Source organism: Bos indicus x Bos taurus, chromosome 7 (assembly GCF_003369695.1).
Source record: "Bos indicus x Bos taurus breed Angus x Brahman F1 hybrid chromosome 7, Bos_hybrid_MaternalHap_v2.0, whole genome shotgun sequence".
In the NCBI taxonomy this organism is placed as follows: domain Eukaryota; kingdom Metazoa; phylum Chordata; class Mammalia; order Artiodactyla; family Bovidae; genus Bos; species Bos indicus x Bos taurus.
The window spans coordinates 30,187,453-30,200,620 of NC_040082.1; the positions used below are offsets into that span (position 1 = coordinate 30,187,453).

At 50.6% G+C, this 13,168-nt stretch overlaps 1 protein-coding gene across 1 annotated transcript in view; it reads right to left on the reverse strand.

Annotated features, from left to right (window-relative positions):
- The window catches only part of WWC1 (WW and C2 domain containing 1), a 159,924-nt gene that overhangs the window by 22,594 nt on the left and 124,162 nt on the right, over positions 1 to 13,168 (reverse strand). The window contains exons 12-17 of the mRNA XM_027545723.1: positions 9,724 to 9,832; positions 9,295 to 9,375; positions 8,556 to 8,642; positions 7,544 to 7,736; positions 1,441 to 1,593; positions 610 to 701 (exon numbers count right to left, since the gene is read on the reverse strand). Coding sequence (XP_027401524.1) covers positions 610 to 701; positions 1,441 to 1,593; positions 7,544 to 7,736; positions 8,556 to 8,642; positions 9,295 to 9,375; positions 9,724 to 9,832 — 715 coding nt within the window. The remainder of the gene's footprint in view (positions 1 to 609; positions 702 to 1,440; positions 1,594 to 7,543; positions 7,737 to 8,555; positions 8,643 to 9,294; positions 9,376 to 9,723; positions 9,833 to 13,168) is intronic.

The window sequence follows — 13,168 nt, forward strand, 5'->3', positions numbered from 1 at the left end:
AGTTGGTAAGGTCTCTGCTTGCAATGCAAGAGACCCCAGTTCGATTCCTGGGTCAGGAAGATTTGCTGGAGAAGGGATAGGCTACCCACTCCAGTATTCTTGGGCTTCCTTGTGGCTCAGCTTGTAAAGAATCTGCCTGCAATGTGGGAGACCTGGGTTCAATCCCTGGGTTGGGAAGATCCCCTGGAGAAGGGAACGGGCTACCTACTCCAGTATTCTGGCCTGGAGAATTCCATGAACTGTATAGTCCATGGGGTCGCAAAGAGTTGGACACGACTGAGTGACTATCACTTTCATGCTTATTTCCACTTCTAGTAATATAAAGCTTCTTAGGAATGTTTCTGAACCAAAATAAATGTAAGTGCATCACAATAATCACTAACATGTGAACCAGTAGGAATAACTGCTAGAACATAAAGTCACAAACTGGGAAGGGACTTGGGAAACACTCTACCAGACTATATACTGCCTTGTTGCCTATAGAGAACCATTGAGAGAGGATCTCCGTTTTCACAGGGGAACACTTCTCTTGGTTGCTGTGTTGTCTGGGGATCTCATCCCTGGGCTCAGGTCCAAGCCAGGTGAGTTCCCAGGGGCACCCTCACTTACCAGGTGTCTTCCAGGGTCTGTGTGCTGCTTCTTTCCTCCTGCCTCTTCTCCAGCTCCACGGCTGTCTGTTCCAACAGAGCAGACACAGCATCCTGCAGAGACAAAGGCCGATGAGCCCTCTGTGCAAGGCAGGCAGAGCCCCACCTGGCAGGAATCAGACCCTATCACCCTCCCAGTGAACAGAGGGTAAAACTGAAGGCCAGAGTGGGCAAGCATCTCGCCGTAAGGGTACATCAACTGGAAATATGGTCCCTAGTTCTTCTAACTGACGATTCTACTGAAAATAATCTCTGTATACATGGACAAAATTTGGAAGATGAGTTTAGTGTTTGCATGAGACAGAATTACAGGTCTACAGCTGCAAGATCATCAAGTAGTCAGGGAGACTGTCCCACTGAATGGTGTCCACGCTGAGGAAGACTGTGTGACTTGAGGAAATTAATTAACATCTCTGACACTCAGTTTCTTCTTTAATAATTACTCCACCTCTGATGTCCATGCTTCTCTGCTGGCCCAGAGGGTACAAAAATCTGCCTGCAATGCAGGAGACCCTGGTTCAGGCCCTGAGTTGGGAATATTCCCCTGGAGAAGCGAATGGCAACCCACTTCAGTATTCTTCCTGGAGAATCCCATGGACAGAGGAGCCTGGCAGGCTACAGTCCATGGGGTCGCACAGAGTCGGACAGTGAGTGACTGAGTGACACACACACACACACACACCCACCCCCCTCTGATGTCCAGCCATCTCCAGCTCTGGGAGAGGCTTTTCCTTCCAGCTGACCAGGTGCTGCCTTTTATAGGAGAAAGGTGCAAAGCTGTGGTCCAGCTCACCGTGCTTTCAGGCCCTGGGATGGGGGCCATGGCTCCCACTGGTTTGGGCTCCCGGCTCTGTTTCTTCAAGTATTTGTAGCTCAGGAGGTTGTACCACCGAGTCGACCTCTCGCCAGACCGGCAGACCTCAGCCAGGCTGATCTGGGCGCCTCCCTGTAGAGGATGGGAAAAAAGCATAAGCAGAGAGTGACAAGGTATTCTGGGGAAAGAGATAAAACACCACTCCAGGTGAGATAGAAGCATCCTGGGAGGAAGAAATGGCTGGGTATTGTTTTCTAATAACTCACTCATTCACTGACTTATTTGTTCACTGAGTTGTATAGGTTAAGATCTATTTAGATATTAATTTTAAGGATGGGTTCTCTGATGGCTCAGATGGTAAAAAATCTGCCTGCAATGGGGGGAGACCCAGGTTCGAACTCTGGGTTGGGAAGATACCCTGGAGAAGGGAATGAGCACCCACTCCAGTATTCTGCCTGGAGAATCCCCATAGACAGAGGAGCCTGGTGGGCTACAGTCCATAGGGTCGCAAAAGAGTCAGACACGACTGAGTGACTAACACTGTACTTTCATGGGCTGTTTAGATATTAACTCTTTATCAGATATACAATTTGAAAATATTTTCTTCCATTCAGTAGGTTGCCTTTTCATTTTATTGATGAAAATGAAAGTTCTGCTGTGCAGAAGCTTTTTAGTTTGAGGTAGTTTCACATGTTGTTTTTTTCTCTTGGTGTTAGAGTTCAGAAAGATAATCGCCAAGACTGATGTTAAGGAAAACAACTCAAAGCTCTAGCAACAGTAGATTGGGGGAATAGACTGTAACCTATATCTACACGGTTATTACATAGCTATGTACAAAAAATAAGGAAGATTTCTAGGTACTGATGTACAGAGTTGTCCAACAAGATACAGTCTACTGCAGCCACAAAACTACAAGACTCTTGCTCCTTGGAATAAAAGCTATAGACAAACCTAGACAGCATATTACAAAACAGAGATATTACTTTGACGACAAAGGTCCGTATGGTCAAAGCTATGGTTTTTCCAGTAGTCATGTATGGATGTGAGAGTTGGACCATAAAGAAGGCTGAGTGCTGAAGAAGTGATGCCTTTGAGCTGTGGTGTTGGAGAAGACTCTTGAGAATCCCTTGGTCTGCAAGGAGATCAAACCAGTCAATTGTAAAGGAAATCAATCCTGAATATTCATTGGAAAGACTGATGCTCAAGCTCCAATACTTTGGTCACATAACGTGATGAGCCGAATCATTACTAAAGACCCTGAAGCTGGGAAAGGTTAAAGGCAAGAGGCGAAGGGGATGGCAGAGGACAGGATGGTTGGATGGCATCACCGACTCAATGGATATGGGTTTGAGCAAGCTCCAGGAGATGGTGAGGGACAGAGAGGCCTGGCGTACTGCAGCCTGTGGGGTCGCACAGAGTCGGATACGACTGAGTGACTGAACAACAACAGCAACAACTATTTGGGGCTGCCTCATGGGTGTGAATGGTCTGCCTCAGTAAACTGGATGCACTTTGACAGCATCTACGCATTCATTCAATCACTTATTTGACACACACACATTTGCCCAGTTGCCTCTATGTGTCAGACACTGTTCTGGGTGTTGGGAACACAGCGGGATTTAAGGCAGAGAAAAATCCCTGCCCTCCTGAGCTTATATTCCAGTCTGGGGGAATCAGATAATCAGTAAGTAACTTCCATATTGTGTCTCATAGAGCCTACTGCTGCTGCTGCTAAGTCGCTTCAGTCGTGTCCGACTCTGTGAGACCCCATAGACGGCAGCTCACCAGGCTCCCCCGTCCCTGGGATTCTCCAGGCAAGAACACTGGAGTGGGTTGCCATTTCCTTCTCCAATGCATGAAAGTGGAAAGTGAAAGTGAAGTCATTCAGTCATGTTCGACTCTTAGCGACCCCATGGACTGCAGCCTACCAGGCTCCTCTGTCCATGGGATTTTCCAGGCAACAGTACTGGAGTGGGGTGCCATAGAGCCTAAGATGCCATCAATTATAGAGTGTACTATTATTTCATGTATCACTAAGAAAGAAAAATAGTTACCAATTAGAATATGACCTGCCAGCTAGTACACACTGCATCTTGATTTCAGAGATGATAAAAATGTGAAAATAACTTGCGCCCTAATACCTATGATATGGAGAAATATTAGGTGATATAAAGTGCTGCAGAGAAGATGATATAGGCAAAGTGCAGAGGTGGGGATAAGAGGGTGGAGGGGGCAATGTGACTTTACGTAGGGTGGAAGGAAGTCCTCATGGAGAAGGTGACATCTGGGTCAAGAACAGAATGAAGTGAGAGAGTGACTTTTGCCCATCAACATCCAGGAGGAAAGAATTACATTTGAAAAGGATGGCAGTGAGAAAGGCCGGAGAAGGGGGTGTGCTGGTGTATTCAAGGGGCACAAGGGGGCTGGAGGAAGAGTCTCAGGGATCAAATCTGAGAGATGGCAAGGAGCAGACCTCAGAGGACCTGGGGAGAGCAGGCAAAGGCCCAGGTGTTGACTCTGGGTGGAGACAGAAGCCTTCCTAAGGATTTAAGAAGAGGACTGGATGGACTCATCTGCGATTTAATAGGATCACCCTGGAGACTGTTGGAAAAAGATGAAGGGCGGCAAGAACAGAAGCAGGGAGGCCTGGTAGGGGATTCTGCAACTATCAGGTGAGAGATGGTGGTGGTCAGGAGCATGGGAGAAGTGGCTGGAATCTGGAGATCTTCTGAAGGCAGGGCTAGGAGTTCCCAAAGGACTGAATGTGGGGTATGAGAGGAAGAAAGGGGTCCAAGACAACCCTGTGGTCTCTGGCTTGGGCAATGGATGAATGAAGGGGTTGCATTCATCTGAGACAGTGAAGACATGGAAGGAAAGCTGAGGGGTGTGCTGTGGACACATGATTGGTGATGCTGACTGGATATGCAAGAAAAGATGGAAGAGACAGTGGACATACAGCACTGAGATGAGTGGGGAGGCCCAGGATGGCGTTATTACATGGAATGGTATTGAAAAGCCAGGGGATAGGACAAGATCAACGAAGCAGTGCATGCAAGTAGAAAAGGGGAGGAGAGCAAGGCCTGAGCCCTGGGGCCCTTGGAAGGGGAGAGGTCAGGGAAATGAGCAAGAATCCACAGAGCAGACAGACAGGGAAGCCAGTGATGGGAGAAGGCGGCCAAGAGAGCGAGCGGTCCAGGAAGCCAAGTCAGGGCAAAGGATGTCGAAGAAGATGGAGTGAGCAACTGAGCCAAACACTGCAGACAGGCCAAGAGACACGAGGATGGAGAGAGCTGGCCATTGGATTCAGCAACAAGGAGGTCCCCAGTGACCTTGATGAACACATTTTTGGTGGAATGATGAAGGCCAGAGCCCACGTAATCTGAGATGCAGAGAAAACACACACCTCGTTCATATGTTGCTACAGAGAAAACAAAGAAGTAATGTAGTAGCTGGAGGAAGAAATGGGGTAAAAAAAAAATTTTTTTTTTTTACAGCATGGGATTAATAACAGCATATATATGGAGAGGTATATCGATCTAGTGGAGGAGGGAAAACTGGAAACAGAGCAGAAGGGTGAAGATGACCTTGAGCGAAGATGGCCGTGGATGGGAGTGCGGAGGGCCCACCCTGAGCTCTAGGTGGAACCACAGAGCCTGCAAGAAGAGCTAACTGTGGCGGGGCAGCTGTGGGGGCTCTCTTCTGGTTCCTTCTACTGTTCCAGGATTGGGTATAAAGCAAGGGCCTCAGCAGAGGGAGAGTAGGGTGAGGAGAAAGGAGAGGATGAGAATTTGGTGCTGTGTGTGTTTTTCTCCAATTGCATGGGCAGACAGGAGGGGAGAGCTCACTTTGACAGGGCTGGGGTTTTGCCAAGTGTGGATGGCAAAGTGAAAAAGGAGCAAGGAAAGGTTATAATGGTTAGCTCTGGGGTATGAGTGGGCCTGGGCAGTGGGCTGCCTTTACAGAAGCTGCACAGTTGAAGGGTGAGCAACCAGCACCTGGCTGGAAAGCCTGTGACCCTGTGATACCACCATAAAGTGACTGTGGAACTGCTGCCCATGATATTGGGGAGGGCAAGACACGTATTCCATCCAAACCCATAATCTAGTAGGGTAGTGTGATGGCTCCCAGGTAGCACAGTGGTAAAGAATCCATCTGCCAATGCAGGAGACACCGGTTCAATACCTGGGTGGAAAGATCCCCTAGAGAAGGAAAGGGCCACCCACTCCAGTATTCTTGCCTGGGAAATTCCACGAACAGAGGAGCCTACAGTCCATGGGGTCGAAGAGTTGGACTTGACTGAACAACTGATCACACACACAGTGTGATGGTGACATAAGGAAGTTGGAATCTGTGTTCAAATCCAGACTTCTCTACCTACTTACTGGATGACCTGAGCTGGTTAACCAGCCTTTCTGGGCCTTGATCCCTTACCTGCCAAATGGACCTAATGCTAATATTGCTTCCCCATTGTAAGGATTAAATGAGATACTGCACTCAAGTTCTTAGCCCAGAACTAGACACACAGATGCTGCTCAGGATGAGTACTACTCTTCTTGCCCGGCTGGTTACGTGGCACCAGGGTGCCACCCTGGTTACAGACCAGGGTGCCATCAACTCAGCAGTTCGGGGAGGCAGCATGTGGGAGCCGACAGCCCTTCCTCCACGCGTCTCCCTTCCATGCCTCCACCAGCCACCAAAACACGACAGCCTGACACTCCACGTCCCCACGGGACATGGGAGATGGAGGCTTCCGGCTGGCCGTGGATGGAGACAAGCCACGGTGGGATGAGCACTTTGGCTGCTGCCATGGCAACCAGCAATGGCCAGATTTCAATTAGGAAGGAGGAATAAAAGGGCTCCAATTAGGAGGATAAAACAGGGTTGAGTCTCTTCTCATTTAGGAATGCTCAGGGCTGAGGAAACGCTTCACTGGAGGGGCCTGGATTTGGTGTTTTTTTTTTTTTTTGTATTTAATTTCTATTCTATCCTTTAGAATAGAAATTAATATTATAGAAATAAAGACGTATATTTTTGGGCATGCCATGCATCTCTGTTCCCCAGTCAGGGATTGAACCTGGGTCATGGCAGTGAAACCCAGAATCCTAGCCACCGGGCGACTGGGGGATTTCTTGGAGGCTGGATTTGGAAAAGCTTTCTGCTCCATCCTTCAGCAGCACCCACCCTGCTTGCCAAATTCTTGAGTCACTATCTCATGTATTGGGCTCCTCCAGGGAGCACCGTGCTGACCCAGAGAAAACTCCAGGGTCTGACATGGGTGGATCAGCCTACGTTCTAACTCTACTCTAACCCTGAGAAAGTTCTTTGTGCCTCAGTTTCCCCACTGGTATAATAGTATGGTACCTAGTTTATAAGATTTGTAGGGAAGATCAACAGAAATAATACCAGTACGGAGTTCAGTTCAGAGCCCACAATATAAACTGCATCCAATTAACACAAGCTGTTGCGTTACTGCCAGTAATAATAACAACAATATAAATGGCAATGAAGCTGTTAGGAACCCCAGCTGAGCAGGAAAGTGATGGGAACTGATTTCCAGTGAGAGCCAGTGTGTGCAGACACTTCATTCCTTTACATCCTTGCTACGGGGACCACCAGCAGCGGCACTGCCTGCGAGCCTGAGAGAAATACGGAATCTTGCTGCCCAGACTTGAGGCATCAGAATCTGCATTTAACCCGCATTTTAACCAGGTAACTTGTGTGCACGCAAAAGTTCGGGGGGCACTGGTTTAGCGCTTCATTCAGTCCCCAGAGAACCACCTATGAAGTAGTCAGGGTGAGCTGGTTTTACAGATAAGGAAACTGAGACAATTAAAGCATCTTAGGCCACACGATGCGGAAGGCTGGTGGCTCAGCTTCAGGCACAAGGAAGGGATGAGGCCCTGCAACTCCACAGCAGATAAAGGAGCTCCCTGCTCTCTCTCCCCTGCTCCCAATAAGTCTACCTAGAACCCATGAAGAGCTGGGCTGATACCACAAGCTGTGTTTGCCCCAAGCCTTCTCCCTGAAGTGCAAAGGTGGATCAAGAAGGACAGAAGGCTGGACAGACAGACAGAGCTCTCACCAGGCACTCCTCCAGCTGGCACCTGTCGGTGGTACAGACGTCGACTCTTAAGGTCTTCTGGTGGAGGGCTGGGTAGGACATGGACACCCAGAACACCTCATTGAACACCAGGGTGTCCGCGGCATCCAGGGGCCGGGTCCGGAAGAGGCAGGTGGTGCTCTCGGAGCACGGAAGGAGAGCCGCTCGGATGTTCCTAGAGGGGCAGGCACACATGACAGCCAGGGTCAGGGGGGCCCGGGTCGGGGGGCTCAGGCCTTAGGCTACACAGCTGTTGCACATCCCCCAGGAAGCCACAGAGGACAAGAGTTTGTCATTTCCCCAGTCCCTATGTGTCCCATCTCGTCTGCCTTCTGTTTGGCCTGCTTTCGGGCCTGCCTTCCTCCTCCCACATGTCACGCCCCAGGCGCTGGCCAGGTGCAGACCACAGAGACAGAAGCTTATACTGATGCCCTCAAGGCCTACAGTCTAGCAAAGGAGGGGCACGGAGGCAGATGAGCTCAACGAAACATAAACCCGTCTGCACCAGGCAGAGCCAAGAGGCAAACGGTGCAGGTCTCTGCTGTATTATTAGCCATAGGGTTAACACCCATTGCAACCTGCCCACTGAATCATGATGGGAACTGGCTCTTGAGAAAGGCAGGCCTGGCTCTTTCTGCACGAAACACTAGCGCTTAGAGCAGACAAAAGGGGCCGTGACTTCCTCCTTCACCAGGCTTCAAGTTCACAAGGACAGGGGTTTGCTCGCCACCCCATTCTTAGTGCTGGCACCTGGTTGGGGCTCAGGACGCATATGGAAAGCTGTCTTGGGCTCTCCTCTTTATACTGAGCGCGTCTGGCGCCCTGCCTGCATCCACGCTCACGGCCCTGACACTGTGCATCATGGTCATGTGCAGTAACCACCCACAGCGGTCTAGCGGGGCCCGTGGTCGGAGCAGGGCAGAAAGGAGAGTGTCCCCTGGGATGGGCATACAGGGCAAGAGGATGATACACGGTCCGTCAGCTACACACTCACACTTTCTGGTCTTGCTGCAGCAACAAAGCAGAAAGGTTGCTCAGCTGGATGATGAATATTGCAAACTGTTTATTCTTCTCATCATACCTGAAATGAAAAGGGGGCATACAGAGCACCTGTTGGTAACACATTTATCTCTCTCTCCTTTAATTATCACGGACGGAGATGCTGACTGCTCTGGGACCATGGTGAGCTGGAGATCACAGACCCAGTGTTTGCAGCCATGCAGGGACACAGGTCCAGAGCTGTCGGTCTGATTTTTTAAAGTGAAGCCAGAGGTTGTGTAAAATTTCCTGAGAGCTAAATGTAGGCAATGAATTCCTATTTAAAAATAATCAAGACCATTCCCCATCAAGAGATGAGCAACAACAGGAAATCTAGGCTGTAGCCCCCCAGGGGCTGACTTCAGTCCAGATGAGATTATAAGACAAAAGCTGTAGTAATGATGATGACCAAACACACCAAGAGGCAGGCGGTCTTGGTCCCTGCCTGGCTTGGCCACTGCCCAGCTCAGTGACACTGAGCAAGGTACAAAGTCTTCAAACCTTGTTTTTTTCTCTTTTGTGAAATGGGGAGCTGGGAGGCATAGAAAGAGACCCCCACCTTTAGTTAGGAGCCCACAGCTGTCAGCGGGGCCTGCTGGTTCTGGAGGAGGGTAAATGCTGGACATGAGGCAGAAGGGGGAGGAGGGGACCCAGTGCAGACCACGCCCCTCTGCCCCGCCCTCCCTGCCACTTACTTCAGGGCGACCTGAACCCGGGTGGCACCCACTGCTTCTGATTCATCACTGTCGAAAGCAGCGGCTTCCGAGACACCCAGCCTGGAAGGCAACACGGGGAAGACAGAGACAGAGGGTCAGGCTGGTCTGCAGTGACCTGGGGCCAAAGTCATTTTCCAGAGACAGGGTTCTCTCTGGGAGGGAGCAGCAGGTTCTTGAGGAGGAAGGTTTGGGTCTGCTGAGCCTCCCTGGGGACCGTGCCTGCCCACACGACTCTAGATCCCTCTCTCAAGGGGGCTGCTCTTTCCCCAATACTTGCTCCCGGGCCACACGCCCCTTGACGGCACTCAGGGAAATCAGCAGTCTCCCAGACGTGAAGTATCTCTAGCCCCCCACCCTCCTGTGGGTTCCTCCCACACACCACAGGGGGCCCGGGACTCAGGGACCCACCTCTGCACGGAAGCCTCATACACACCACTGTCCCCGGCCACGGATTCATCTGACACGGCGGCAGACACACAGGCCACTTTCAGGCCGCACCCCTGAGCCATATTCACAGCTGGAGGAAGAGAGGGGGGGAAAGGCGGGCTTCAGAAATCAGGACACTGTCATCCCAACATGTACTGTGGATCCCCTGTTGTTTTAAGATGGTCCCACCAAAATCCTACTATCTCTGACCTTTACAGCAAGGTCCTGTGTGTTTTGGGGTGAAGGAAAGGGTGGCAGAGGAGTCTGTGTCTAACATCTCAGACTCCACAGGCAAACCACCTGGGTTCAAATCACACACTGCTTTATGACACTGGGATGCTGCTTTATTCCCTCTAGGCCCTGCATTCCCTATCTGTAAAATGGGGATAATAACACCTACTTTGTTGGGAAGACACAAGGAGATGATATAGAGAAATCTTTAGTATAGAGACTGGGGCAGGGGAAGGGCCCTAGAAACCTGTACTGCTATCCTTAGTTACTATGACTACCATTCCCATCACTACAGTGATGCCTTCCAGATCAATTCCTACACACTTGGGACAGTAACACAGACCCTGGGCCCTTGCGGGAGGACAAGAAGGGGAAGAAGGATTTAAGCACTGGCTCTCCTACTTGCCTATCCCACTGCACTCCTAAGTCAGCTCATCTCCCCTGCCCTTGACAGAGGCCCTCTGAAGTCTGTGACCTGGGACTCAGACTCAGCACACGCTGCACATTCCTTCCCTCCCCAAGTAATGGGCGCTGACAGTATGCCAGGGCCGCTGCCAAGTTCAGAGCTGCCAAGATACAGGACAGCGCCTGACCTCCACGCAGCACAAGAAGGACAGCTTCAGGTGTTCCAACCTCAGGGCCAGCACTTCTGAGCACCTGCTGTGTGCCAGGCACATGGGTGGGGGATGGGGGTTGGGGGGTGCACTGGCTGGCCTAGGGGATGGTGACCGTGAGCCTGGCAGAGGCCAAGGGGCCATCTGGGTGTGGCTTTCCCAGCCTGCATCCCACATCTGCAGCCCTGGAGCCCTCCTGCCTTCAGACCCACCCCGCTCCACCCTCCACAAAACCACTTAAGAAGATTAGTTTGTCTGCTGACTGAACAGTGGCACTAATCACATAACCTGCTTAGCGTCTGAGCTCAGCCTGGCAAGGCTTCTGGAGATGGCATGAAGAAATGCCGGCCTGGGACGTGAGCGGTCCCTGGCTCCCAAGCTGCACTGACGCTGTGGGGTGGGGGTGAGGTGGGCTGGGAGGTAGGGGAGGGGTTGCTCCCCACACCCCACTGGAGTCCCAGCATCCCTGATCCAGCTGATCACAGCCCTTAGACAGGGAGCACCGGGAACCCTTCTTGAGCCTCATTAGAGGTTCCGCCTGCAACCCCTCCTCTCCAGGGAACAATTTTCTGAAGCTTTCCACCTGCTGCAGTAGGAAGCCTGTTTTTATTTTTGTTTGAGAGGACTCGGCAAGACTGCCTTCCTGATGAGGGAGCCCCAGGGATCTCCCGGCTCTTCTTCTAAGGAAGTGGCTGGCATGCACCCAGCAGAGCCTTTAATTAACCAGGAAATCGTGTTGCTTCTCCCTTGCTCCCAGTGGCCCTTGTAATCGAAGGAACTGATATTTCTGGGTGCTGCAGCTGCCCCTGCCCCCATTCCTGGAGCTGAGAGTGGTTGAGATTCTAGCTGGCTTCATGGGAGTCAGAAGCAGACCTTTGCCAACTAGGTGGTCCTGAGGCCAGTCCTGACTGTCCTGCCTTACCGCAGTGACGCTGACCTCAGACAAGTCACTTAACCTCACCGAGTCTCACGCCTTTCAGTCTGTAAGATGAGGATAAAATCAACACCCACCTCATAGTGTTGTTTTGAGGTTTACATGAATCAGTATGTGCAACAGTGCCTGTATCTTGTACACCTGAACTTAATAAATTATCCTGTTCAGTCCTGACTTTCATATGTGAGATGGGGTCAGTGAGCATCAGGGGTATCTTAGGAATAAATACACAGAGCTGCCTCATGTCCTAAGGGGACCACGGTGATAAAGAGGTTGGGCACTGGGGTCAGAAAAACCCAGATTCCAGTTCCCGCTTCCCCACCTGTTGGCAAGTGATAGCACCTCTCTGAGCCTCTGTCTTTCCATCTGTGAAATGGGTATAATGCTGCTGCTGCTGCTGCTGCTGCTGCTGCTAAGTCGCTTCAGTCGTGTCCGACTCTGTGCAACCCCATAGACGGCAGCCCACCAGGCTCCCCCGTCCCTGGGATTCTCCAGGCAAGAACGTTGGAGTGGGTTGCCATTTCCTTCCCCAACGCATGACAGTGAAAAGTGAAAGTGAAGTCGCTTAGTCGTGTCTGACTCCTAGCGACCCCATGGACTGCAGCCCACCAGGCCCCTCTGTCCATGGGATTTTCCAGGCAAGAGTACTGGAATGGGTTGCCATTGCCTTCTCTGGAAATGGGTATATTAGAAGTAGCCTATTTCACCATATCAAGCGCATTGCTCACCACATCAATGCACCCCAATAAATATTCACCATTATAATTTATTATGTGGTTGCTGTTACAGATGAAAATTTTTCTAATAAGCCTTGGCTGTCATTATTGGCATCATCTTTTACTTTGAAGCTTCTGACCTGAATCTCAGTCTAGACTACAATGCCCTTTTTGACCTCATAACAGGAGTGATCTTTTGTCATTCCCTGGCTTCAATCACATGGATCCTTGCTGCAACTAGCATAAAATGTAAACTCCTTACCTTACACAATTTGTTCTCTGCCTGATTCTCTGCCTTGTTGGTGACCCCCGACCTTTGGTCTTTCTTGCAGCCCCTGTTTCAGCCTCAGACACTTTGCTCTTGCTTCTCTCAAGGCTGGCTCTTTCTCACTGTTCAAGTCACAGTTGAAATGTTGCCTTCCTTCACCACCCAGCCTGAAATGGCAGCCCCACTCCAACCTGAAAGGCTCCATCACACCCTGTTTTATTCTCCTCCTAAGTGCTTTCCCCTGATCTGCTTTTACAGTTATTATTTGTGCCTTCCTTTGCATGCAGGCTTCATGCAACCAGGATCTTATCTGTCCTCCACACTGTATCCTCTAACTAACCCACATGGCCTATCTGTCCAATGAAAGAATGAATGAATCCATATCCACCCATTAAGACAAAGTTTCCATAGGTACTTAGTATCTGTTGCATGAATGAACCCACCATGGAAAAACCCTTTGCTCAGGGTCTGCTGCTGCTGCTGCTAAATCATGTCCGACTCTGTGCGACCCCATAGACGGCAGCCCACCAGGCTCCCCCGTCCCTGGGATTCTCCAGGCAAGAACACTGGAGTGGGTTGCCATTTCCTTCTCCAATGCATGAAAGTGAAAAGTGAAAGTGCAGTCGCTCAGTCGTGTCTGACTCTTAGCGACCCCATGGACTGC